The 25,799-nt window shown below is 34.9% G+C and overlaps 1 protein-coding gene across 3 annotated transcripts; it reads left to right on the top strand.

Moving 5' to 3' along the window:
• The first annotated feature begins 73 nt into the window (after positions 1-73).
• On the top strand, positions 74-9,280 carry LOC149078648 (uncharacterized). Of its 3 annotated transcripts, XM_089240782.1 has the most exons (3): positions 74-164; positions 1,773-1,850; positions 4,463-9,280. In XM_089240782.1, exon 3 carries the CDS (start codon positions 4,929-4,931, stop codon positions 7,374-7,376), a length of 2,448 nt encoding a protein of 815 aa, XP_089096908.1. In that variant the 5' UTR covers positions 74-164; positions 1,773-1,850; positions 4,463-4,928; the 3' UTR covers positions 7,377-9,280. The 3 variants fall into 3 exon arrangements, with proteins under 3 accessions (XP_089096908.1, XP_089096909.1, XP_089096907.1); XM_089240783.1 differs by lacking the exon at positions 1,773-1,850 and having other exon boundaries at positions 79-164; XM_089240781.1 differs by having other exon boundaries at positions 85-1,850.
• The last annotated feature ends 16,519 nt before the right edge of the window (positions 9,281-25,799 follow it).

Raw genomic sequence — 25,799 nt, 5'->3', positions numbered from 1 at the left:
AGATATTAATTATGGAAAAATGTCTTTCTTAATTAAAATTGAGATCAACGAAACGTTGGTCAAGGCCGTGCGGAAAGCGTTAAAATGGCTTCCTTTGTTGCTGGTGTTGTTAAAATGACTTGGGTTAAAATGCTTTTTTCCGCATTTAATTATCGAGTTTGAAGGTAAATGAACGTTTCAATCTGATAGATTATCATTTATTTGAGTTTGTGCGTGAGTGATTTCAAATAAATTCCTACGGGTAAAAAGTGTTTGGCGGAACGAAATTTATGCTGTAAAAAACTAGGTTTACCCAACTCTTGGTGAATCTGGATTAGTATGAGAATATGGTTCACAGTGAATTGAATTCAGTAATTTAATTTCAAATAAAATTCGATTTTAATGCTTAATTCAAATAATGCTTTTAATTCAAATAAATTTTATATATTTTAACTTGAATTTCATGATATTTAGTTCTAACCTGGTAGGAAATGCTCGCGTGTTGTGGTGCTTCGCCAAACACCAACGGAACAGCTTTGGTATAAGGGACACGCCAATTTGGCGACTTTTTGCCAGCAATAAGTTGCCAACGCTGGCATAATGACGGTGGGTTGCCATTTATTCTCTCTCGCTTTCTAGATATAGATGGTTCTTAAAGCACAGGTGATTCAAACGGATAACAGCGTTGGAACAGGTGTAATATAATCCAGACCGTTCCTGAGATTTCGTAGGGGTGCTTCACGAAATTTAATGATTTCCAATTCTCCAAGGTTTTTTGCCTCTTGACGGCCCCAAATTTTTTTGCTTAACAAACATCTTCAACATCGTGAAAATCAAGATTGGCTGATAAAAAAGAAAAATCTGGCATTACGTAGCCTTCGAGTGTTATGATGCTACTGGTTAAGATTCCATAAGCGTGTTGCATCAAATTTGGTGATTATTTTTTGTCGCCAACTGATTACCTTGGTGCTTTCAAAATTTTTGATTGGTGACAATGTTTTGAAGCCAAAGTGGTTGAATTTTAGTCCAAATGGGATGTTAAAAGACATGAGGATAGTTCACTGGCTTAAAAAGCATTGTCACCAATCAAGAACCTGGATAGAGCCAAAGCACCAAGATAATCAGTTGGCGACAAAAAATAATCACCAAATTTGGTGCAACACTGCTTATGGAACCTTAGTCATAGAACTTTGTGTTGCAATGTTGTAGCTTGTCAACAAAAGAATTGCAGAATTTCTTTTTTTCTCAACAATCTTGAATGTCATGATTTTGAAGATGTTTGGCAAGCAAAAAAATTTGAGGAGGCCAAAGTTAAATTGGAAATCGCCAAATTTGGAACAACCCCTTTTACAGAATCTTAACCAAGCTGTCTAGCCTTCGAGTGTTTCTCTTCAACGTATTGTTTTATGGGTTTACTGAATCAAAATGAACATCATTCTGCATTGGGTACCATACTATTGAGATTGAGATGGCCCTGCATGGGACCCCACTGTTCTGGGGGAAGCTCACTGAATGGTGTGCCGAATTCCAGAGATATACCTCATCAGAATTTTTTTCTTCACAACAAAATTTTCTTAACAAGCCAATTTAATAAGTAGAAAAGGCCTCTCCTGGATGAGGAGTGAAAGGCCCTGAATAAGACAGGAGGCAACTAGAAGAAAATATGTTCCAAATAAGGCCATTGGACAATAAAGGTTAAGAAACACCATGATCTCTAACATGCTGAGGAAACATTATTATTTTTTTAAGTTTCTTTTACAAAAATATTTGGTTTTACTATTGGTATATTTTAGCACTGGTGTTATATTATTGAGTCACCTGGCAGTAGATCAGACATAAACCTGCTAACAGATCTACAGACTGGAATCTTGGTAAGTGGCATGGAAATATAGAGTATGGCGTTATGTATGTTTATGAACTGATTGCATCGATCGAAAGAAGCAAGCGCATGTTTAAAAGTATTAACATTGTAGAAAGCAACGGTTTTCTTGTTCGTCCGAGTCCACGTGGTAGAGTTGAGTGTGTATGGCTGACTTCAGATTTTTTCTTTTTTCACTTCTTCCTGGCATCACTGGATCTAATTTCGCAGAAGAATTGTCTTTAAATGTTGTAGATCTGATTTGTGCTTTCACATGCATGAAATACCAGGGACGAATAAAAAAAAAAGAAGGGGATTCTATCTCATTTTCGTGAATATCTCTTGCAGCTCTTTAAAAACCATTATTTTTGGAATTTCCAGCTCCTATGGCAATTTAAAAAACTTGAAGTTAACTTAATTGAACTTGAATTTAAAACTATAATAAACAATTTTGGCAGATACTGTTATTGACAACCAAAACAACACCACTTCACACAAACCAATCATTCTCCCCAATAGCTGTTTATTTGAATAATATAATATATGGACACACACTAAAAGCAATATTTTTATTCATATTATACAGGGTGTTCTGTAAGTCCTAATTCGGCCTCTATCTCGTCAACAGTTTGTCATAGAGGAATGGTTATAATTTGAAAAGTGCTGAAAATATGTTCAAAAACGATCTTGTACCAGTTTTGAGAGTGAAAATACAGTGTATCAAAAAAAAAATTCTGACACCCTGTCTTGCACAACCCCAATTTTAGAAAGTTGTTGCTCTGTCTCTCTTGAAGCCAACAAGGAACTTCCACGTTTCTAAATGCAATATTTACTCAGATATTTGAATTCAAAATCAGAAGTTGAGAAAGAACAGCCTAAACTAACAGACAATTTTCTTTACTTCATCTAAGCTGTTCTTTTCCAAATCTTCTCCTATTTTTGAGTTCAAATATCTTAGCGAATATTGCACTTATTACTTAGGAATGTTTTTTGGCTGAGAAAAGACCGAGCAACAACTTTCTAATTGGGTTTTTAAGAAGAGAGTCAGCATAAAAATTTAGATTTTTTTTAAATTTTGTGGCACACTGTATTTCAACTCTCAAATCTGGTGCAGGGTGATTTCTGAACACATTTTGAGCATTTTTTAAATTGTAACTATACCTCTATGGGGAATGATTGATGAGATAAAGCCAAATTATGACTTACAGGAGATCCTCTCACTTATGCATCAGAGCAAGAGAATAAAAAGTGCATAGTCAAATTTCTAAATGTGGTGATAATGAACAGAAATTGGAAAGTTTTTGCTCTATGAGGAGCAGCATTTAATCAGAAAGAACGGAAATGCATGATAGATTGATAATAATCCACCATGGTGATGGTTATTGTCATCCATACAGGAGTGATAATGATTAAATAGAGGGTGTACATCATAAAGGGAAGATTAAAATTGAATGAAGCAATGGGAGTGGGATACATACAAAAGTAAAGAAAAATGTTATGTAGCCTGTAGGTGAAAATAAATCAGCAGCATGTAGGTACTGGTAACTATGATTAACATGTCAAGTGCAGAATTATCAAAGAAATGACCAGAGAACACAATCTGAAGGCACTTCCAAGTGGGAAAGATTTTCTGGTATTAAGACATTAATTTTATCAAGAAGAAAAAAGTGAAATCACACATTCTGTATTAAATTAAAATTTTTTTTTTGATGGATTGACAAACCTCAGGTTGTCATGGCAATTTAGAAATTGGTACTGGGCCTAAAATTTTTCTGTATGTGATTGCTAAATAAGAGTAAGAATGGCACAAAATTTTCTGATTTCATGACATAGCAAAAATATGTTAAGTCCTGTAAAAGTCTAAAGCTTATTATTTAGGAACACTCTTCTTGACATTCAAATCATTCTTGAGACTCCTTAGAAATTTGGCTATTTCACCAAACACCAACTCTGGCCATATCGCTATATTGCAATTTACTGCCATTAGTGAGATGGGTTGGAAGTGAAGGCGCTGTCTATTGGTGGTCGCCTCGAGTTTGTTAGGGAAAATATCTTATCCATAACCTCCCTTGGGTTCGAACCCGGGACACTGACAACCTTCACGATGGTAGACGAGCATCTTACTACCATGCCACTCTGGCGCTTAATAGAAATTTGGCTGATGCCTAAAAGTCTTTTCGATTTGTCAAGTTCTGATTGGTTATAGGTCTATATCTGTTGATGTGTGGAACACATTTCTGCAAATCTTTAATTTAATGGTGCAACAGTGGGTGACTGGAACAGTTCCCACAGGAGTCTTGAAGGAGCAGCAAATTTTCGGGGGGGGGGGCAAAAAAAAAACAACATAATAAAATTGTAGCTTTTTACCATGGAGGGGGTTGATGTAAAATTGCATATGCTTTTCCCCCCCCCCCTGGAAAAGACTCCTGGTTTTGACGCTGCATTATACACATTTTTGCCAAGTCTGATCTTGTAGGCCAATCTTTAATTGAAAAATTAAAAATTCATTCTTGTAGATCAAGCACCCTATGGTCAAATGTTAATTATAATTTATTTTGCTGATTTCAATAAATAAGGATTAAATGTTATGTTTTCTTTTGAATAATCTATATTTTTTTCTTTCAGCTGTCCTGAGATGCGATTATTGTATAGAAAGAGTATTGGTAGCTGCTTGTGAGAAATTATTCAGTATTTCTGCTTTTTTTTCAAGTTCTTTGGTGAATTTTTTAAATTATCTGGCCATATTTATGCTGTTTGCTCCAATTTTATATGAAGTATGAAGTTATTATGCTGTAAGAACAGATACACACCCTATTTTTAGTTGTGATGCTTTTTTAATATGAAAAAAGACTGTGGTTAGGTACTTACTACACTTGATTGAGTGGATTTGTTTTTATTTGTTTATTTAGTGCAAATTAAAAGAGCAGATACTACCACAGAACAGATACTATACTTTGGAAATTTTTTTCCATAAGTTTTGTCATTTAGCATTTTCATTCCTTTTGCTTTGTTCATGTGAGATTATATAGAAAGTTGCTGTTGCTTGTCTCATTTAATTTTACGAGCGTTAGGTGTCGAAATAAAGTTAACCATGTCAAGTGAATTTGAGAAACTTCCTTCCAATGAGAAGGTATTAGCGCACAATAAGAGGAAGAATCCTACTCGTCAATGTAAAACTACATCTCCAAATTACTCAGAAGATGTTCTAGAATATCTTGATTCAAGTACATCTAGAAAGAAACTGAAACAAAAATCCTGCGGCAAAAAACACTTGACAAATAAAGGAGCAGTCAGTATTAATAAAAATAAAAAGGAATGTTTCATCTGTAAGGAATTGCTGAGTGGTGTGACTGCACTAAGATCTCATATGAAGAAACACAAAACTAAAGGAGGACTGTATGTATGTTGTGAATGTAAAAAAAAATTTAAGGATCGTAAAACTGCTAAAAACCATATGGATTCTCATTATAATATCAGACTGTTTAAGTGTGTTGTCTGCAAAAAAAAGTTCTTGCGTAAAGGCCACTTGATAAAACATTTGAAATTTCATGTTGATTCAGTTTTTCAGGAACAGGCTGCAAAATCTGAAAGCACAAGTTGGACTGAAGAGTCTTCGTGCAAATCAGATAACAAAGTTGTTTTTGATGACCCAGACTCTCAAGATGGCCAGAGCTTCTCTGTAAGTGATATTGAAAACGAATTGTATGATTTATCACCTGAAGAAGATTGTGATAAGCAAAAAAAGAAAGACATGAAATGCTGTATATGTAATGAAGTATTTAAGGGTTTAAAGGCATTGAAGTTGCACGTGAAGAGTCATCAAACTAAAAAAGGATATAGCTGTCCTATTTGCAAAAGGAACATTTTACATTTAAGGTCTATGAAGAATCACATTTTATTACATTCGGACAAAAAACCACACAAGTGTTCAGAGTGTGAAAAGTCGTTTGTCAGAAAGAGCTGTCTCACAGCCCACATAGAAGTCCATGCCAGTTTGAAAAGGAAATCCCTTGGGGATGCCAAAAAGGGTTATGGGAAACGGGGGCAAAAACCCAAGACTCCCAATACAAGTGAAATGCCAGTCCATGCCAGTTTGAAAAGAAAAGCCCTTGGGGATGAAAAAGAGGGTCATGGAATAAGCGAGCGAGAATGCAAGACTTCTAAGTCAAGTGAAATGGAATTTGGCAAGCTTGGCTTAGAGCATTCCAAAGATCATGATATAGATTATGATGAAAGTAGGGATCTGGGTACCCGGTCACAGTCATCGGACATTCATAATGATGATGAAATGGATTTCGATAAATCTTATCATCATGTAACAGAAGCTTCTGAAATGGTGCAAGTTGTGTTAAAGGTGGGTGAGCGCAATATTAGCTTTCAATATTCAGACAGTAAATCAAAGTACTTTGTCAAAAAGAATGAAGAAGCAATTTCTGCAGCAACAAATCATTGTGCAAATAAAAAGGAAATGGGCTCATCAGTTGCAGAAGATGCAGAAATGATTTCTGAAACATTTGATCACATTAATCAAAAGGAACTAGACACATCTGATACAGAAGATGCAGAAACAATTTCTGAATCATCAAATCGTTGCGCAAATGAAAATAAATTTGATACAGAAGATAAAGAAATGATCTCTGAAACATCTGATCACAACATGAATGAAAAAGAAGCAGACACATCTGATACAGAAGATGTGGAAACAATTTCTGAATCACCAAATCTTTTTACAAATGAAAATGAATCGGATGTAGAAGATGAAGAAATGATCTCTGAAACATCAGATCATATCATGACTGAAAGGGAATCAGACACATCTGATACAGAAGATGCGGAAACAATTTCTGAATCATCAAATCATTGCACAAATGAAAATAAATTAGACATAGAAGATAAAGAAATGATCTCTGAAACATCTGATCACAACATGAATAAAAAGGAACCAGACATGTCTGATACAGAAGATGCAGAAACAATTTCTGAATCATTAAATCATGGCATAAATGAAGAAAAACCAGACTCATCTGACAGAGAAAATGTAAAAATAATTTCTCTAACATCAAATCATTGCATGAATGAAAAGGAATCAGACTCATTGGCTAAAGAAGAAATGATTGCTGAAACATCAACTCATTGTAACAATGAAGAAGAAACTGACTCATCAGATTTTTATTTACTGTCATCCTCAGAATCAGAGGACGATGAGGTGGAATTGAAGAATAATTCAAAATTTAAAGTTGTTTTAGATAGCCTAACAGAATTGTATCCATCTGATTTTTCAGCAAAGTTTTCTGAAATGTGTGATGATTTAGAATCTGAATTGTGTTGCAGTGCCATGAAGTTTGGGTGTGCTGAAGTTGGAGGAGATGACACAGCATGCAAGGATTTGAATTCATTGGAGTTACAATCTGAGAATGTCAAAGGTCATAGTGTGGATTGCAATCCTGCAAAATCGCTAACTGGGGCATCAATAAATAATGAAGCAAAATCTTGTGATAAAATTGTGGAGGAGCATAAGATGAATAGCGATAAAATTTAACCATGCTTCAAACAAGTCTCGGTTGCATGGTACTTATGATAATAAAATATAATTTTTTTTTTCTCATGAGGCACAGGTGGATAACAAATTTGGCAAAATAGGATCAAATTTAAAATGTCATGAAATTGCAGCTAAATGAATGGAAGAGAATGAAGTTGAATCACTATATGTTATAAAACCACAAAACTCTAATGACATGCCATCCTTTTTTTAAGTAGTCTGAAACATCTCAATATGAAAAAATACACGATTTTGAACAAAAATAAAATTGAGAACAAAAAAAACCACTTGTGTAGGTGGTTTTACTCTCACATGGAAACACGATTAAAATATTTGAGGCCTGTTTGAGGGTGATGTGTTTCATATAATTTTTCATTTAATGTGGCACTGACTTTCATTCTATATATAGGCCAGTAATGAAATAGATTGGATAAGCCACGTAAATGAAATTTTACTCAAGACAGTGTCTGTATCAATGTAAAGTATATTCTAATCTGAGTGTAAATATGAACATTTCTGTTAAAGGAAAATGTATGTAAAACAGTTTGTGTGTTCTAAGTCATTAATGAGGCATTTATGAGTTCATTCCAGTGGAAACTGATGGCATGTGATTTGCTTTGTAACTAAAAAAAATTTGATTGTATATTATGTATATAGTTTTCAAGTGTTAGATTTATACAACCAGGCCTGCTTATAACAAGAACTTGTTTTCTTCAAATGATGCCAGTTTTCTTTTTTATATGTTAATTTTTTTTTTGTTTTGCTAGCATATTTTTTGAAATAGCTTGTTAGCTGCTATACCCCCCTAGTTAGCTTTATTAGCTATGAGTCAAATAAAATTGGAATTTTTTCTAACATAGTTTGAATGATCATGTGAAAACGCATAAGTAACCATTTCATAGACCAGTCTGTTTTTTTTAATCGTTTACGTCACCCTTGAAAATGTGCTATTTTTTTTATTTCATTTGTTTTTATTATCATTTCTAACAATGATTATTAACTAATATTTTGTATCATTTCTGTACAAAACTAGCTGTTAGAACAGATGCAATTTATAGCCATAATATTTGTTTCCAATTCATATTCCAGCTTTATTCATGTCTTTATGTGATAAGAACAGATAAATTCACTGTAGGTACCATTACACATGTTTATTCGCACAAGTTTACGCAACGTATCATTTATTATGCTCTAAGAACAGATACTTTTTCCCTTAATGTGAGAACATATATGTTTATTTAATTTTAATTTATTCATGAATTGATATGAATAAATGTAATTTTTTCTTATCTGAATATCTACCAGGTGGTAACTTGTAAGAACAGATACATTTTGTTTTGGTTTAATTCCCCCCCCCCAAATATAATTTTTAGATCTGAATGAAAATTATGCAGAATATTAACTACATTCAGCTGGGAAATTTCATTACCCCTTCCCCTGTTTTTACATAAAGCTAATTTTTAATTACAGCCATTAATTTTTTTCTTTTACATTAATAGATATCATACATACTATAAGAACAGATACATTCCCCATATGAGTAATGCTGTCAATTAGTATTAACGCCTTAACGATCATGGATATGGAAGAAATTCCAGTTTTTTTTAATCTCTTTTCTCATCAGAAAGCTGCATGAATGGAAGCTTTTTTCTTTCCTTTTTTGTTGTTTCTATACTAATTTTTAGTGATCTCCCCCTTCCCCATATATAGTGTATCTTTCTTATATACTTACCATATTTACTTGTGTATAGAATGAGTCTCTATTTAATTTTCGCTGTTTCAAAAACTTGGGTCATCCTATATGTGTGAGCAAGTATCTAAACAAAAGATTTTACTTAAAGACAAAAAAAATCCAAAATAAGAATTAATTTCAGAAATATCCCCAGAACTAATAGTAATTTTGACTGATTGAAAATAATTTAGGATCTATTGAAAATTCCATATTCATAAAAAAAAATTAAAGTCAGAATTAGGGAGCAAAATAATAGAAAATTGATAAATGAAACAATGAAAGACGGATAAGAGAAATAGTAATAAAATGAAAATTCAGAATTTGTGAAAGACAATCTCAGAATTTGGTCAAGTTTCCAATACTTTTGATGTCCCGTTTGATTCAGAGCCATGGATCTAGACAGTGTCATCAGATCGAGGAGTGCAGTGGATGCTCTGAGTACCCACAGTATTTTGTAATACCATTCTGAGCACCCCCCTATACAATGTGTCATTCTGCATTTACGCCATCTCACAAAAAATCTTATGCTATTATCTGCAAATAAACAAAATAAGGAGTCAAATTAAGAAATCTAGTTTATTTTATTTTGATCTCTAAAATCATACATCTTACATGGTTGACCCATATGCGAGTAAATACAGTGTGTGTATGTATGTATATATATATATATATATGAGAGAGTCCCAATGTGCGATGTATGCCGCAGAACAATCAGTGATACTGCAGAACAACCTAGAAGAGTTTTAAGGAAAGGTGTAGAAAACACTATTTTATGGTGGCTTATATATATATAATGCGCACAGAACATTTCCATTCACCAGAGAGCTCGTTGCAGAGCAATGCAAAACATTCTGCTTTGGGGTGAGAGAGAAAATAGAGCACATAGAGGAGGGTGAAGCATATATATATATATAGGTACCAATGCTTCCGATTTACCCGGAAGCCTTCTGATTTTTCAGCCTTATTAAAAATCTTCTGGTCGAAATCTAATTCTTCCTATTTTTGTATCTTCATAGAAAAATCCCTAAAAGTCTTCAAATTGATCTTTGTTTGAATGAAAAATCCCTAAAGTAAATACTCTTTCAGTCCTTGCAACGGGGTCAGGTTGACCCCGTTTTCTCAGGGAAAATATGGGGAATCAGGATTTCAAGTACGAAAAATCAGTAGTTGCCAAAAGCAAGCGAAGTGGCTAATTATAGCTAAAAAAATTGGGACAGCGAAAAATGTGTCTTGGAAAAGCAGTACTTATATATGGTCACCCATTGAAATTTCAAAAAGTGTCCAAGTTCTTCCTTTTGTTTGTTTGACATGCTTTCTTTGATGGGGAATGTGTCAACCCATGATAAACTACAGATTTTTCAAGTCCGTGTATTGGGACCTATGGTGAAGGCAAATGATGAATTTACTGTGCTCTTTTTTCCCATTCTTCTATTTTTCTTTCTCTTTTCCTTTTTTTCTAATATGTGAACAAGAAAACCATTTTTTTTTATTATAGAATTATCGCAGATGTTTCAAATAGAGATTATTTAAATTTGTTGCCAAAAACCTGTCTCTTTTGGTGGTGCACAGCAGCAGTTCTCAAACTTTTTGATTCTCAGAGCTTTTGTTAGGATAAATTTCTATGGCAGAGCCCCTTAGACTTCTTTTTCTTATTTATTCACTAAATATACTGCTTCATTTTGTGTTCCTGAAGGGGCAGCACAGCCCCTGAGAAGTGCATACAAAGCACCAAGTATAATATACTACATTTTTGGGGTTTTTTTTTTCAACATGATATACAATTTTGTGCTGCATGGTTGAGAACCATTTTGCACAAAAATCATTTCCAAAGTATAGAAAATATAAATAGGTATTACAAAATGAACTGTTTTGTGCAACTAACATTTGTATTCCATCAAAATGTTTTAATTCAGCAAAAGCTGTCTGATAGACACTGTATGAGATAGTCAAGACACTGTCTTGAATGTAATCAAAAGATACTTGCCTGAAACTCATTATTATTTGTTACACCTTGATGTTCCATTTCATGCAGGTTGCACTGTACATTAGTTTGATGAGACATTTTATTGTATATTTTTATGTGTTAAAATAACATGATAAGAGCAGGTACAGTGTGTGTAATTGTTTTGTAAATACTTGTAAAAAAGAAATATTATTTTCCTTGTTAACATGCAATAAAATGTTTTGTTTTATTTACCTTATTTGTGTGAACTCACTTTTTTTGAATTGATATTCAGAATGATTATGGTGATATGCTTTACATCTTTCAGGGATGTCAGACTCAATTGGATCCTAGGCCATTTGCTTCAAAACTATCTTTCAAGTGGGCTGCCATTTATTAAAAATTAATAATTAAAAATGTGTTAATGAAAATTTGGTAATCAGCAATTAAAATTTAGTTATAAACGTTTAAAAAATTGTTCAATTAGAATCAAAGGGAAGGGAAAAAGGAGTTATGAATGAACCATAAAATGAATTCTACCTACCAACCAAGAATTATTGAGAACACAGTGAAACCTCTTTTGTGGACCAGCAGGACAAAAAAATTCGTCCGTAAAAGAGGGGTGACTGTTAATCAGGGTTTTTTCAATTTCAAATTTATTTTACAATTTGTGTGAATACATGTTATATGATATTATTGGCAACCAAGGAGACGAATGTCCCACACTGGTTGTTACAATGAATAGGTTTATAAAATACAGTACAGTGATATTTTCAGATATATGAGGGAGAAAAACAAAGAAAGATGGTAGTTACAAATAAAAATAGTATAAAAAATAAAATATGTTAAAAATTGTAATATAAATAATAAAGGATATTCTCATGCAATGGTGGAAGGTTCTATATAAAAATTACATATGAATAATATGAACATTAATTCTTAATATTGACCGCAAATATACAAAAAAAAACATGTTAATGATATACATGATAAATATAGAGCCAGCACATGAATTTGTACAGAATTATGGCAGGTGATTTAAAGATATGATTTAATGTTGGGTGATAAAATCAGGAATAATGTTAGTGAGTTTGAGCAGATAAAATTTGAGGCATTTTTTAAAGGGAGTAAATGCAGTAGTGTCAGTGATTTCTCTGGGTAGATTATTATGGAATTTTGGAATCAGAAAGCTGAAGTGCTTTTTAAGAATATTTTTATGAACCAATGGCAGTGAGTAGATGGCATTTAGGCGAGCAAAGTATGTGATACGTTAAGATGGAAGGAGTATTGGTGTTTTTTTTATTAATAAGGATTTATAAAAATAGAGAATATATGCCATTTGAAATAAATTCTTCTATTATACATGGGGGAAATTATTCAGCCGTAAAACTGAGGAGTGTCTGTTAAGGGGTTCTAGTGTATTATGTTCTAAGTAGCTTTTGTGTGTGAATAAATTCAATTCACAATGAACTTGCTAGTGCATGGAAAAATATGTGTTATTAGCTGAGCTTTACCTTGAAGTTGGATATTTTAGTCATTTTCAAATGTCCTGTAATTATGAATTAATGCTAAATATAGCACCCATGCCTTGTCATTAAGAAAAGCAGTTTTACCTCTTTTAGCAGTAAAAAAAAAATTGACAAGACAACCAACAAATTTTTGTGTAATAAGCTAGCCCCACGCTCTCCAAGTCTTGAAGAAATTTCGGGAATAACTACTTGTGGGTTTTTTTTAGCCGGATGAAGTTCAAAGTGATCATTACAGGCTTTAGAATTCAACTTATTTCCAACTCTTTCCTTTTCCATCAAAGGACCTGCTGATAAATGATGCAATGAAAAGATTGCAGTTTAAAAATGTCTGAATACATTTCCTTTGATTTTACTGTAAGTCTTGGAGCAAAATTTACATTTTTGTAAGCCATTGCTGATGTACCACTCTTTCTCAATGTCAGAAATATCACTTTTTTTTTGTGGTTTCATGTATAGGAAAGATTTTTAAAAACTTCAGTGATGTTCAGATTGTCCTTGTTCATATAGAAACAAGTAATCTAAGCTACTATGCCCATGAAAACCCGAAATTTTGTTGAGCATTATTGAAAAGCAATGCACATTTGATGATATTTATAGCCCAGATTATATGCACTAAGAACTTAAAGTACAAAATGTGCATTTAAAATATCAAAATATGCATTTAAAATATCAAAATATGCACTGAAAATCCCAAAGTATGCACTGAAAATCCCAAAGTATGCACTAAAAATCCCAAAGTATGCACTGAAAATCCCAAAGTATGCATTAAACACCCCAAAATATGCACTAGAAACCTTGAAAACGTCAAAAATTCCAAAATATGTACAAAAAATGAGAAAATATGCATTAAAAAAATCATGCAAAAAAAAAATGTGTTTTTAAAATGCATCTTTTTTCTATTAGTGCATATGTATATTGATTTACAAAAAAATATCCCCTCGTATATATTTCGCATATTCAAATAACTTCGACATATTTTTTATTCAGACATTCTTTAAATTTGAGTTTGTTGTAGCTGCTCAATAACGAAAATACCAGTAACAAAAGAATTTAGACACTATTTCTAAAAAAAATTTAAACACTTTGACATATCTCTAGAAATAGCCTTACAAAATAAAACAGTTAATATTCATAAAATACTTTATATAAATATGTATTAATTCACTAAATTTCACCTTCGGGGGAAAAAAAACCAATGTGAAAATATGAGCAACATTTATTTGAAAAAATCATTAAAAAAATTAAGTGAGCTTAAATAAACCTTCAAAAATATGCACTTACACTGAAAATGGTTTGATTTTAAGCATTTATAGGCATTAATGCTAAAAAAGGCCAAAATATTTGTATGCATTGGCATATAATCTGGGCTCTAATGATATTACTTCTAACTCAGCAATTACTGTTGTTTTTTCAACCCCAATATGTCTCGATAGAAAATTATCATGAAATTCTTCACATATTTAATCCTTTAACTGGCAAGCATTGAAATTTCCAGAGAAATTTTGAGGGTTCATATATTAATGGGGGCAAATGAGGAACCCTGAAGGATATTACATGGAATCAATACAGTATTTGAAAAAATATGGAATGTTCCACTTCTCAGGGGAGCAATCTGTATTTATATGATTTACATAAATTTGAATGCATAAAAATGTCATTTGTTTTTCTGTCATTGTTGAAGAATGCACAGCAATATGTCTTCTCCACACGGTATTTCCTTCCAAAATGCGAGGGCTAAAAACCGTTCGTTATTGGCTTGTCAAGAAATAGGAGACGACGTACTTTTGAGCCATATTTTGCTGGCAAATATAGAAACTTCATGAGCAATTCACAAGTAATATAAAATTACTTGAAAAATATAAGAAACTCTCACGTGTTGCTTGAGAGCAATATGGCCAAATAAGATAATTATTTATTAGGGGGTCATTCAAGTATTACGTCAGCATCGATTGTGGGGGGGGGATGGTTGAATGATGCTTACGTCATTAACATCCTTTATAAAAATATGAAACATTCTTAACAGCATTTTACTCGGTGTGGCAAAAACGAGAAAAACCTTTCACTAGATTTGATGGCACCTGAACTAACAATCTTCGTATTGATAAGTTCTCTACAGAGCCACTTCAGTGATCTGGCAATCATTGAAAGTGATTTGGAAATGTGTCTGACCGCTCAGGTGCTCTAGAAATGTATCGCGGGCCGCTTAAGTGCTTTGGAACTGTGCCTTGCGTCACTCGAGTGATCCGTAATCATGCCACGGATCACTTAGGCAATCTGGAAATGTGCCGCTGGTAACTTGAGTAATGTAAGAAGTTGAGTGCTCTAAAACTGTGCCACATGCCACTCAAGCTAACTCTAAATGTGCCACAGACCGCTTAAGTGCTCTAAAACTACCACATGCTACTCGAAGAATCTCTGAATGTGTCACGGATCGTTTATGTGTTCTGGAAATGTGTCGTGGGTCAGTTAAGTGATTTGTGAATATGCAACGCACCCACTTGAGTGATCTGAAAATGTGCCAGGGGCTGCTTAAATGCTATGAAATCGTGTCGTGGGTCACTTAAGCTATCTGTAAACGTATCGCTTTTTTACAAAATTAGATTTGAGATGGTGGGCCACATCTGGTCCCTCGGGCCATGGTTTAGCAATATAGGTTTTACAGGGTGGGTCGCAATCAATTTCTTACTTTTTTTTTTTTGAGTTCTTAGCCTTCAAATAGCATTGTAATTAACTGAAATTATTATAATAACATACAAAGGTATTTTCTAACGAAATTTTTATTTATTTTCTTTTTAGATATTTTTTGCATCAAAGAAATAAATTTTTTATCCTTCTATGCTCCCCGTCCCTCCCGCTCGTACGTCTCTGATCCCAATATGCGTTAGGAGGTAGGGGCATAACTGACGAAATTTTGTTGAGAAGAGGGTTGGAGTTTTACTGACTTTTGCTGAAAAAGGGGAGGTTCAATAATATCTAAAAATCTGCTGACGTAATACTTGAACGGCCCCTTAGTTTTTATTTTTTTAACTGGTAAGAACTACTTTATAAGATCGTGTTGGCTGCGAGTTTGACTTAACACCTGCTTTACATGGTAAATTTTCCCTGTATAAAAATGATCTCGAGTTTTTCCCCCATAATCGCCTTTGTTGTTCTTATGTTGAACGGTTTCGGCGCTTTCTCCAAAACCTCTCTTCATACTGCCACCAGGTGGAACACTTGGCTAGAAATTCATAGTTGTGAATTGAAATTTTTAAAATTTTCCACCCAGCTATGACAAAACTGTCGGGAGAACGTAGATTTTATACAAGATTCATTGAAAAACTGGTTATTTGTGGAGAGGAAGAAAATTCATCACTGCCTCCACGGGGAATCGAACGCCGGTCTCGCTTGCCGGACGAGTGCTCTACCATCTAAGCCAGTGTTTCCCAAAGTGGACAATATCGCCCCCTGGTGGGCGGTGGAATGGTCCAAGGGGGCGATAAAACCTAATGATTTAACATAGGGTCCTATGGGTTTACTTGAGTTGGGGGGCGACAAGAGGAAAACATTTCTGAAGAAGGGGGCGATGGGACAAAAAAGGTTGGGAAACTAAGATCTTAGCTATGGAAGGTGATAGAATATTTCAACCTTGGAGCGTATATATATATATGTTGAAAGGCACCGTACATGGCGTCAACAATCAATTAACAGCTCGTGAATGGCATAGGCCAGATTTTATATAGTGCATGATAAATTAGTGCATTATAGTTACCTATATTTATATGTTGGGAAATTTAAATATGTATTTTACATTTATTAAATTTACTTCCTAATAGATTTTTCATGAATAGTTTTTCTATCAAATTGAACAGGACAGTGAAAATTATGTAGTTTTAATTTACTTCGAAAAGTAAAAATTACTTTTCTGAAGTAAATTACAATAAACACATGGTAATTGAATGACAAAATTTTCAGTCGAAGCTAATAGTTGTATAAAAACGGGAAATTATAAATAGTAACAATATATGTGATAATAAAAAATGTTAAAATTATGATAACAAATGATAGAAAATTTTCAAGTTGAAAAATCTTAAAGCAGCCAAAACTGTTTTATTCATGTGCCAGACGGTCATAAATTTTTTTTCTACTTGTTACTAAGAAAAATCGAATGCATGGAATCTTGCACGAAATCTTGTACTTTTTGTTGTTTCCATAACTATTGCGAGGTTCATGAGTAACAAAGATGCGTGCATCAGCATGAGATAATTAGTCTTGAGCATATTTTTTTTCCTAACCATGCACCGAAGCCAGCCATAGGGCAATTAATTATAGACCAAATTGGATCACAGAAGTCTTTGATATCTGGAGTGGGAAATTTAGGGCTGGTGGTACTCATCTTAAGCGGGCTTCATGAAATGTCTGGGAAATTTTTAAACCTTCAACCGATAGCTGGGGTTGGGGAACGCAAACCTCTATCCTTTAACCTCTCATCAACCGTCCGTCGTAAAGGTATGATTCCAATTTAAATACGCAACAGGTGTTAAAAAATTACCGTGAAATTTGAGAGTGAAAATACAGTGTCACAAAATGGGAAATCTAAATTTTTATACGGTCCCCCTGTGCTTTAACTTCCAATAAAAAAGTTGTTGCCCTGTCTATCTTGATGCCAGCAAAAAAAAATCCATGTTTGTAAGTGCAATATTCACAGAGATATTCGGATTCGAAAAACGCAGGAAATTTGGGAAAGAACAGCGTTAAAGCGGAAATTTTCCGCATTTAACGCTGTTTGCAAAATTTTCTCAGTTTTTCAAATTCAAATATTTCTGTGAATATTGCGTTTAGAAACATGGATTTTTTTGGCATCAGGAGAGACAGGACTACAACTTTCTAATTGAAACTGAGCACAGGGGGACCGTATAAAAATCTATATTTTTCATTTTATTGTACACTATTTTCATTCCCAAAACTACTTCACCAAACACCAACTCTGGCCATATCGCTATATAGCAATTTACTGTCATTAGTGAGATGGGTTGGAAGTGAAGGCGCTGTCTATCGGTGGTCGCCTCGAGTTCGTTAGGGAAAATATCTATAGCCTCCCTTGGGTTCGGACCCGGGACCCTGACAACAATCTTCACGATGGCAGACGGACATCTTACCACCATGCCACTCGGGCACTCTCATTCCCAAAACCGGCACAGATTATATTTTTGAAGCCTGTTGCGCAATTTTTAAATTAATATCATACCTCTACGACGGATGGTTGATGAGATAGAGGCCGTGCTCGAATTCACAGGAAACCCTGTATATGCTAATGTTTTCCACTAAATGAGTTTTTGTTAGATAAGAAATATTTTTTTTTTACAACAACACTTCAAATGCCTTGAAACTTTTTGCGACTCTCAACACTGGTGTTACATACGTTAACGAGAACATTTTTTCTTATTAAAAGGATTTAAAGAAATTTTATGGCACAAAGTAAGGATAAATTTGTGTGTGATTTTTGAAAAAAGCAACCTCACCCACGTAATTTTTTTTGTTACAATAAATAAGGTAACGGAATATTTCGGAAGAGAATAATTCAACGAACGGATGGATTCAAAAATGCATACTAATTACCACCTCTCAACGTTATATTTGAGATGAAAGAATTCCCTTCTCGTTTCTAACATAATATTGTCGAAGATTTTCAGGTTTTTATTCGTAACCTACAAAATACTTGATAATACTTTATAACAGGATATTCAACAAACTAATTTTTGAGATTAACCAAAATATTTCAAACGTGCGTGGAAACGAAAAATTCACCGATTCCGTTTGGGGAACAGGAAAGTCATCACGAAATCATAGTCTTACGAAATTATTTCCTCTGGTCTCATGTCTTCAGCTATATAAATTTATAGAGAGATAGAAAAAAAAAAAAAGACCAGGCTCGATTAAACATGAAAAATAGCATCTATACGATCATCTCAAAAGCAGATCCATTCCTTCCCATAACATAGTTTCAGAAAAATAAAATGATAAAGCAACAGAGTAAGAATTCCATTTTAATTTGTTCTAGAATTTTCTGGAGTTTCTCGACTGGAACGACTAATGGAATCAGGAAAAAAAAGAGGAGAGAAGGAATCGAGAGAGGAAAAAAATTTATAAAAAATAAAAACATATATTATTTTCTTCAGTCATGCTTCGAGGCTTATTTTTTCCCCTTATTCGAGAAGTCTTTTGTATGTTTTTTACTCTCTTATATAAGTTTTATTTTTACTCAAAATCTCATCCTCGAAGAAAAAAAAATTATATATATATATATATATATTTTTTTTTTGGAATTTTTTTTCCTTGTTCCTGTAGAAGTGCTTTAAACATTTTGATGCACGTAAATGCGCATATTATTTTCTTGAAATCTTTATTTATGTTATTTCCCTTCGATAAATATATATAAGAACCTCCTTTTTTCTCAGGTTCTCATTTCCTTCCTCTCATCGTCTCGGTTGAGTGTTTATAATTCCGTTCAACTTCCGATGATTGATATTACGCCAATCCGTTATTCTTCTCTGTTTTCAAACAGATTTCGGATCAAGAAGAAGAAGATACTGAAGCACAAACATTAAGAGAAGACTTCCTATAAACGGCGGGTACATGTTTCTAAATGAAGCGAATACAGCCGAAGAACATACATACATACTATACAAACAAAAATATATTTTTTTATTTATTTTTCTATTTACTCCGACTCCGAATTTCTTATTTCCCCCCCCCCCCCTTTTTCTTGTTTCTTACGTTCTTCTTTCTATTCATTTTTCAAAATAAAATAGGTTTTGGATTTTGTTTTTATTGCATATTTTATTATCAAGTAAAGCCTTATTTCATTTTTATTGGAGAATCATTTGATTTTTGGATTTCAAACAAAGCTGCAGATGGAGCTGAAAATATGGCCGTTTAGTATTTAGATTCATTTGTCTTTCTTTTCAAGTAATGAAGACTACGCAAATAATTTCTGATGACTGAACTGTTCTTATGATCTTTGAAAACAGTTCTTTTATCCAAAAATCAAGTCCCTTTCTCAGGGCCGTCTTAAGAGCAGCGTGGGACCCCCGGGCCAAGTGGTTTTTCCTGAGGCCCTACTTGGTAAATTCTAGAAAATTTCAACCGAATCTCATTTTTGTGAGATCCCTCTTCTCTTGAGGCTCCCGGGTCGTGCCCTGGTGGGCTCATGCGTTAAGACGGCACTACCCTTTCTTGAGTTCTTGGTACTTGTACTTACTACCAAGATGTTTTTCGGATATAGTTACAATCGGTTATCATGATCAGAGTCCCGATGTGATTACAATAAGTGGCGTGGTATGTATGTATTCATTGGAAAAAAAAACCAGAACCTTACAGTAAATCGATGGGACATAGGGCCCGGTCGAGCCTGATCATTTTATGCGCCAGTGTCGAAACAGTTAATTCCCTATAACAGGGGTCTTCAACCTTTCAGGTACGGCTGGCCAAATTAAACCTTCATGAAGCCCACGGGACCACCAACTCATGTAATTTAGTCACATCGTAATAGAAGGAGCCAGTGGAGGGGGGGGGGCGAGTTAAACAGGAACAAAAATCAATTAAGACTTTCATTTATTTATTCTGAAATTATTTCTTTTATTAATTACCAATTTTTATTAGTTCTGAAATATTTTTTTTTCACTAATTCTGAAAAAGATTTTGATTAACTACTGCTTAAACTCATTAATTCTGAGATTCAAAACATCTACACTTTCATTCCAACATGTACCAATTCTTTAGAAGTTCCGTTGTCTCACCACAGAGAGCAAACGGTACACATATTCAATGTCAATCATTACACTTCACTCATGAAATATATATGGCAGCACTGAAAAATCAGGCACAAGACTGGATACGCACTCAGACTGTTAGGTACACACACTTAACCTTCTGGCACAACTGACTAGGTAGCAAATTGCCCATGGCGATGGACCTGTGTTGTGCTCGGTTTGAAAGAAAGAAAAAAAAGTAGTATATGGACGCGAGGTGCATGTGTGGTTTAGTAGTAGTAGCCTGGTCTCACTCATGAATAAAGAAGGGGCCTCTGGATAAGACTGGTGGAGGGGTGCATAGACAGAGAAAAAAACATTGGTTTTGTTTACGAGCTTACATAAAAATCTGTGCATGTGTAAGGAAGAATCACTGAGCAACTTCAGTGCTTTCAACTCAAAATTTTTATCACATGTATATAAGTATGTGCACAATATTTCTTGCACTTATAGAATACATAGTAAAATATGCGCTCTTAACTAATGAAGCAAGGTTTCGTCATAGTATATGCGTCCACACAGCCAAACTTACCGAACATAACATTCTCAAAATATCTTTTCGGTGAGTACTAACCATCTCAAGATAAACGTAATCTATATTCACAGGATTCGAATCAGTAATGATATTTATAATCAGTGGGTTAACTATACAGCCATAGATACGCGTTAGACAATAATTACTCGTACAATACGCATAGCGAAGGTTGTTGAACGAAATTGACTTTGTATTTTGTAAGTACGAGTCGATGGATATGGGATGAGATTTGGCGCTACTGTTTTCGATACAATCCAGCTCATCATTCTTTTATGATGGAAACTTTCTGAAGCCCAAGTTGGTTATATTTAATAAATCCCGAGGATTAATGAGATCGTTCGTAATCTGCGTCGAAATGATATTTTAGGTCCCGTTATGGCGAGTCAATTAATGATCGACGCGACATTGGTCGAATCGAGTAATCTATCTAATTTGAAAAGTCGGCAACACCAATATGTGATGATGATGAAGAGAGGCAAAGGAGGAGCGGGTATGAGGAAGTAAAGCTTTGCTAGTGTGGTTATCGACAATTTAGGTGCCTTTATCGAATCTTCCAGAGTTTTAATCACGTCTGCTCCTGTCAACGATCGCCATTAACTTTCGGAACGCATCAATTCACAACTCCCTTGTTCACATTCTGCCAATCTCTTCCCTCTCTTTCCCAATGAGAACATAGAATAACAGTTACCCACACTACCCCTTCTATCAGTGTTACAATCCTCTTGCTTTATACAGCGGGTGTCTTTCATACACACACACACAGTCAAGCTATCGTGTCATGATATTTGGTAGGAAGGTGTCGGGGAAGAAAGTGCGTGTGTAGGTGTGTTTAAATACTTTATCATTGACAACCTTTCAGCGATTAATAATCGTTTAACCCACTTGCTTTGTTTGAGAATCAGATTATCCTCCGTAGGTACGTGTGATTAAAACGATATGTGACGGAGAGACCCGCTTTATTCCTTTCTCACCCACGTTACTTACATAACACCTTCTCACCTCTTTTGCTCAGCTTTGTTTTCACACTTGTTCGACAATGTGTGTGTGTACAAGCTTGACTGCTATCCCTTTCGTAAACATTATGCTTTTTGTTCTTATGTTCCTGTTCGTGAGTGACATTTTGTCTCAAAGGTTAGAAAACATTCGACTTATGTGTTTGTTTTACTTCCATAGGAACTTAGACTCTCAAACAACATAATGACATTAAATATTTCTCGTCTGGGGTAAATTAAAGTAATTTTATAGAGAGAAAAGTCTAGAAGAGAAAGCAGCTGTAATTTGCATAGAAATTAAAAATTTTCGGTGTATGACGGCTTATTATGAATTGAAACATTTGGCGTGCCCCAAACTCTGATAAAGTGAAAAACAATCGAAAGATTAGTCAAAGAGAGAGAGAAAAGGAAAAGTGAATCTCTTCACTGGGAAAATAATCTTGCGACATGACTGTCATTTAACAAAATTATGTTATTCTTAAATTGTGGACGTTACAAAAGTTAGTTAGGTTGTTTGAGCTTATGAATTTTTCTCGACGTTTCACCAATACAACTCTCGGCCATCTTCACATCTTCAAGAAGTCTCTTATTGTGAATTGTTGGGGTAGCTATGTCCGGAGCGCAAAAATGTATAATGGAACTAGTGTTGATGTTGCCAATCCCGAGAAGTCATACTGAAAATAAGTAACAACTAGAGAGACTGGAAGTTCAGGCAAAAGTCCATAAATGGTTTTTTTTTGCCAATTTCCAAACTTTTTTTTTTGTGAAAATGCCTTTCTAGAATTTTTCCGGCCGCAAATGCCTATTTCAATATTGGTTTATGTTTATTCTTGAATTTTAGAGGCCTTATTCTGTAGAACTTAAATATTTTTAGCATTGGGAATTTCATATATAAAATACAAACATATACAAAATATACAAAAATATTCATATACAAAATATTCAACATTGCGAATTTAGGGGTTCGGTCGATTGTCATCGAAATGCAAGGGTTTGAATTTTCGTGTTCTCGCCGGCAAGTCGATTGCTCTCAGTCGGATTTTCGTCTTTGTAGGTGATGGGGGTGGGGGATTTCGAAACCTTTTAAATGTCATTTGAGTAATCGGTAATGGAATGTAAAAATTATGTGCAATTTTGTTAAGAAATTGGGAGTGCTCAAATATATTGATGCGTGCCAGAAAAGTGATGTTTTTACTAGCGTCCTCTGCTGTTGAATAAAAACATTAATTTTTGAATTAATGTATATTAAAGTAATATTTTACCCAATTTTTGGAAAAAAATTAATAAAAGTTATAATTTTGATGAAACTTATTATAGCTGAGCTTAATTGTAGAGAAATTTAATGAAGTTAAATGTCGGTGAATATGTTTTAATACTATTTTATTATGATAAAAATTTACATTATATTTATTACATAAGGGATCGTATTTTCGACGTGTACTTCCTCGGTTGCTCAACCGTTATTGTCTCGTGGAAATTCTGCTTCTTTTAACAGGTCGTCTTGTAACGGAACTTTTCAAACTTGCCCGTGGCTCCGGCGTGGACTTATTCGTGTGCATAAACAGCCTTGATGAGGCTCTAGCTCCCGTGGAAAAGATTCGACTTTCTGATCTTTCCTATTTTCTCTTCTTTTTTTTCTATTTCGGCCACCAGGATAGGCCAATCTTAATTTCTAAACTTTCTCAATATCCTAATTCACTGAATTCTTTCAAGCGCCATACTATATGGCACATCAGTAAAGGTAAGTTGTGGCTTGCAATCTTACAAGCGTAAACATGAAGGTCTGTCCCATCCGTCTGCCCGCTCCTGGTCAGGCCACTAGCGATTTCGAAGCCTTGAGCAAGCTAGCGAAACTCGCTCTTGAACATGACGATATCCGTCAGATATACCAAAAACGTCTAATGTCGTTCTTGGGACTTTACTTAGCTGACTATGACAATCGTCTTCTTCTTGTTGAGGACAAATGTAGCGTTGCTACAAATTTCAGCACCGTTATGGCACACTATGAGGATTACTTAGCTGATGAGACTAATACTTATAACTTAGATGAACTCCTCAAGTATTCTGTTTGTTTCTTTCTCGAAATCGATGAGGCCCCCTGTAAGCACACGCTTGCATCCAAATTCAAGGCCCAGGAAAATTCCCCGGTATCATCGCCGCTCATTAGCAAGTCTTCTCTTAGAAGTGCAAAGAAGGCTAAAAAGAAACACAATAAGTCGCAGGATTCTGTCCCAAAGTTGGTTTCTCATTCTCAATCTGTCCCAGATGACGACAGTAATATCCCCTCTGCTTCCAATGAAGCCCATTGTGAGGTGCTGTCACAAAGTGAGGATGAAGATGGGAATCGTAGAATACAACAATCGGACCAAGGCGGCAGTAGCACGGTACTACAGGATCTCATTAGCTCAGAGGATAAGGGTAATGAAGATGATATAGCTAATGAAGATATTGATCTTACCGGTTTTCAGAAGGTGACCCACACTAAGAAAAAAGACAATATCCCTCCTGTCATGTTGAATAAATGGACGGGTTGGCATGAGCACTATCCTAAGATCGTTGATATGTGCAAGCACAAACCCGAGGTTAAATCGGGTGCTAATAAGATGTCAGTTAAATTCTTTCACACTGATGATTTTCGTAACTGTACAAAGCTCTTTAATGAGCTTGGTTTTGAGTATCATACTTTCCAGGTGGACGTTGAACGTCCACTAAGAGTGGTTATCAGAGGGCTTCCAGTAAACATGGAAGTTACTAGCATACAAACGGCTCTTATTAGTGAGGGTCATGATGTTGGGAAAGTAAGCCCAATGAGACACTTCAGAACCAAGAGATTCATGCCCCTGTTCATAATTGAAACTGTAAAAGGAAATAGTGGAATATATAAAATCAAGGAGTTGATGGGCTTCCAGTCACAATTGAGAAACTTAGGGGTGGCCCTGGAAAATTAATGTGCAGAAAATGTCAGAGGTTTGGCCATTCGGCCCAGACCTGTTTTAATTCTGCAGTCTGTGGCATTTGCGCACAAAAACACAGGGTTCAAGATTGCCCCCAACACACGAACAAAGCGCATAAAAACAAGTGTTCTCGTTGCGGTCTGGAACACAGAAGCTCATTTCAAGGATGTCCGAAGTGGCCCTGGCCTAAACCTAAGACCCTCTCTTTCACTCCTTCGGGTGAAAACGCACCTCAAGTAGAAAAAGAGGTTAATCTCATAGACTTCCAAGATAAAAACAAGGAAACAAACACTCAGCCCAGGGTAAGTTTTTCCGATGTGGCTCAGCCTAAAAAGGTGGTTAACAAAATCCACAAATTTGTGGGAGCGCTGAAGAAACGTCCTATCCCTCATACTTTGAGTGGGGAACATGCTTCAACAATGACCTCAACAACGGAGGCCCAGGATCCACTGGTCCCATCACTGATCGATGTAGAATCACAAGGGCCGTCGAAGAAGGTTGTTGAGAGGAACGAGCACACTATTGAGCATGACGCAAATGACATTGCTACTGCTCTCAACCATCACAAATACCACCTTCCAAAAGCTTAAGGATACCACTGAAGAGAAAGATAAGCTCGCAGTTACCTGGCAGAGCTTTATAGAGGTTATCCTATTGGCCAAGAAAATCTAATTCACTTATCACTTTCTGCTTTTTGCGAATATCAAAGACTAATACGATAGCAATTAGTAACACCACTTTTACAACGGCTCCTAAGCCTTTTAGAATCATCAGCTGGAATGCTGACGGAATCCACAATAACCGCCATGAATTGCGTGAAACTATTGATGAATTTGACCCGGATGCGGTTCTCATACAAGAATCGTGGCTTTCACCGGCACGCAACTTCAAAGTCCATACATATGAATGCCATAGGCTTGACCGCCCCAACCTACCTGGAGGGGGTGTC

Source organism: Pholcus phalangioides, unplaced genomic scaffold, assembly GCF_987345545.1.
Source record: "Pholcus phalangioides strain wild (caught in Gottingen) unplaced genomic scaffold, Ppha-v1.0 ptg000013l_1, whole genome shotgun sequence".
Lineage (NCBI taxonomy): Eukaryota > Metazoa > Arthropoda > Arachnida > Araneae > Pholcidae > Pholcus > Pholcus phalangioides.
Note: the sequence above shows the minus strand (reverse complement) of the source record. Positions and strands in the feature narration are given on the sequence as shown.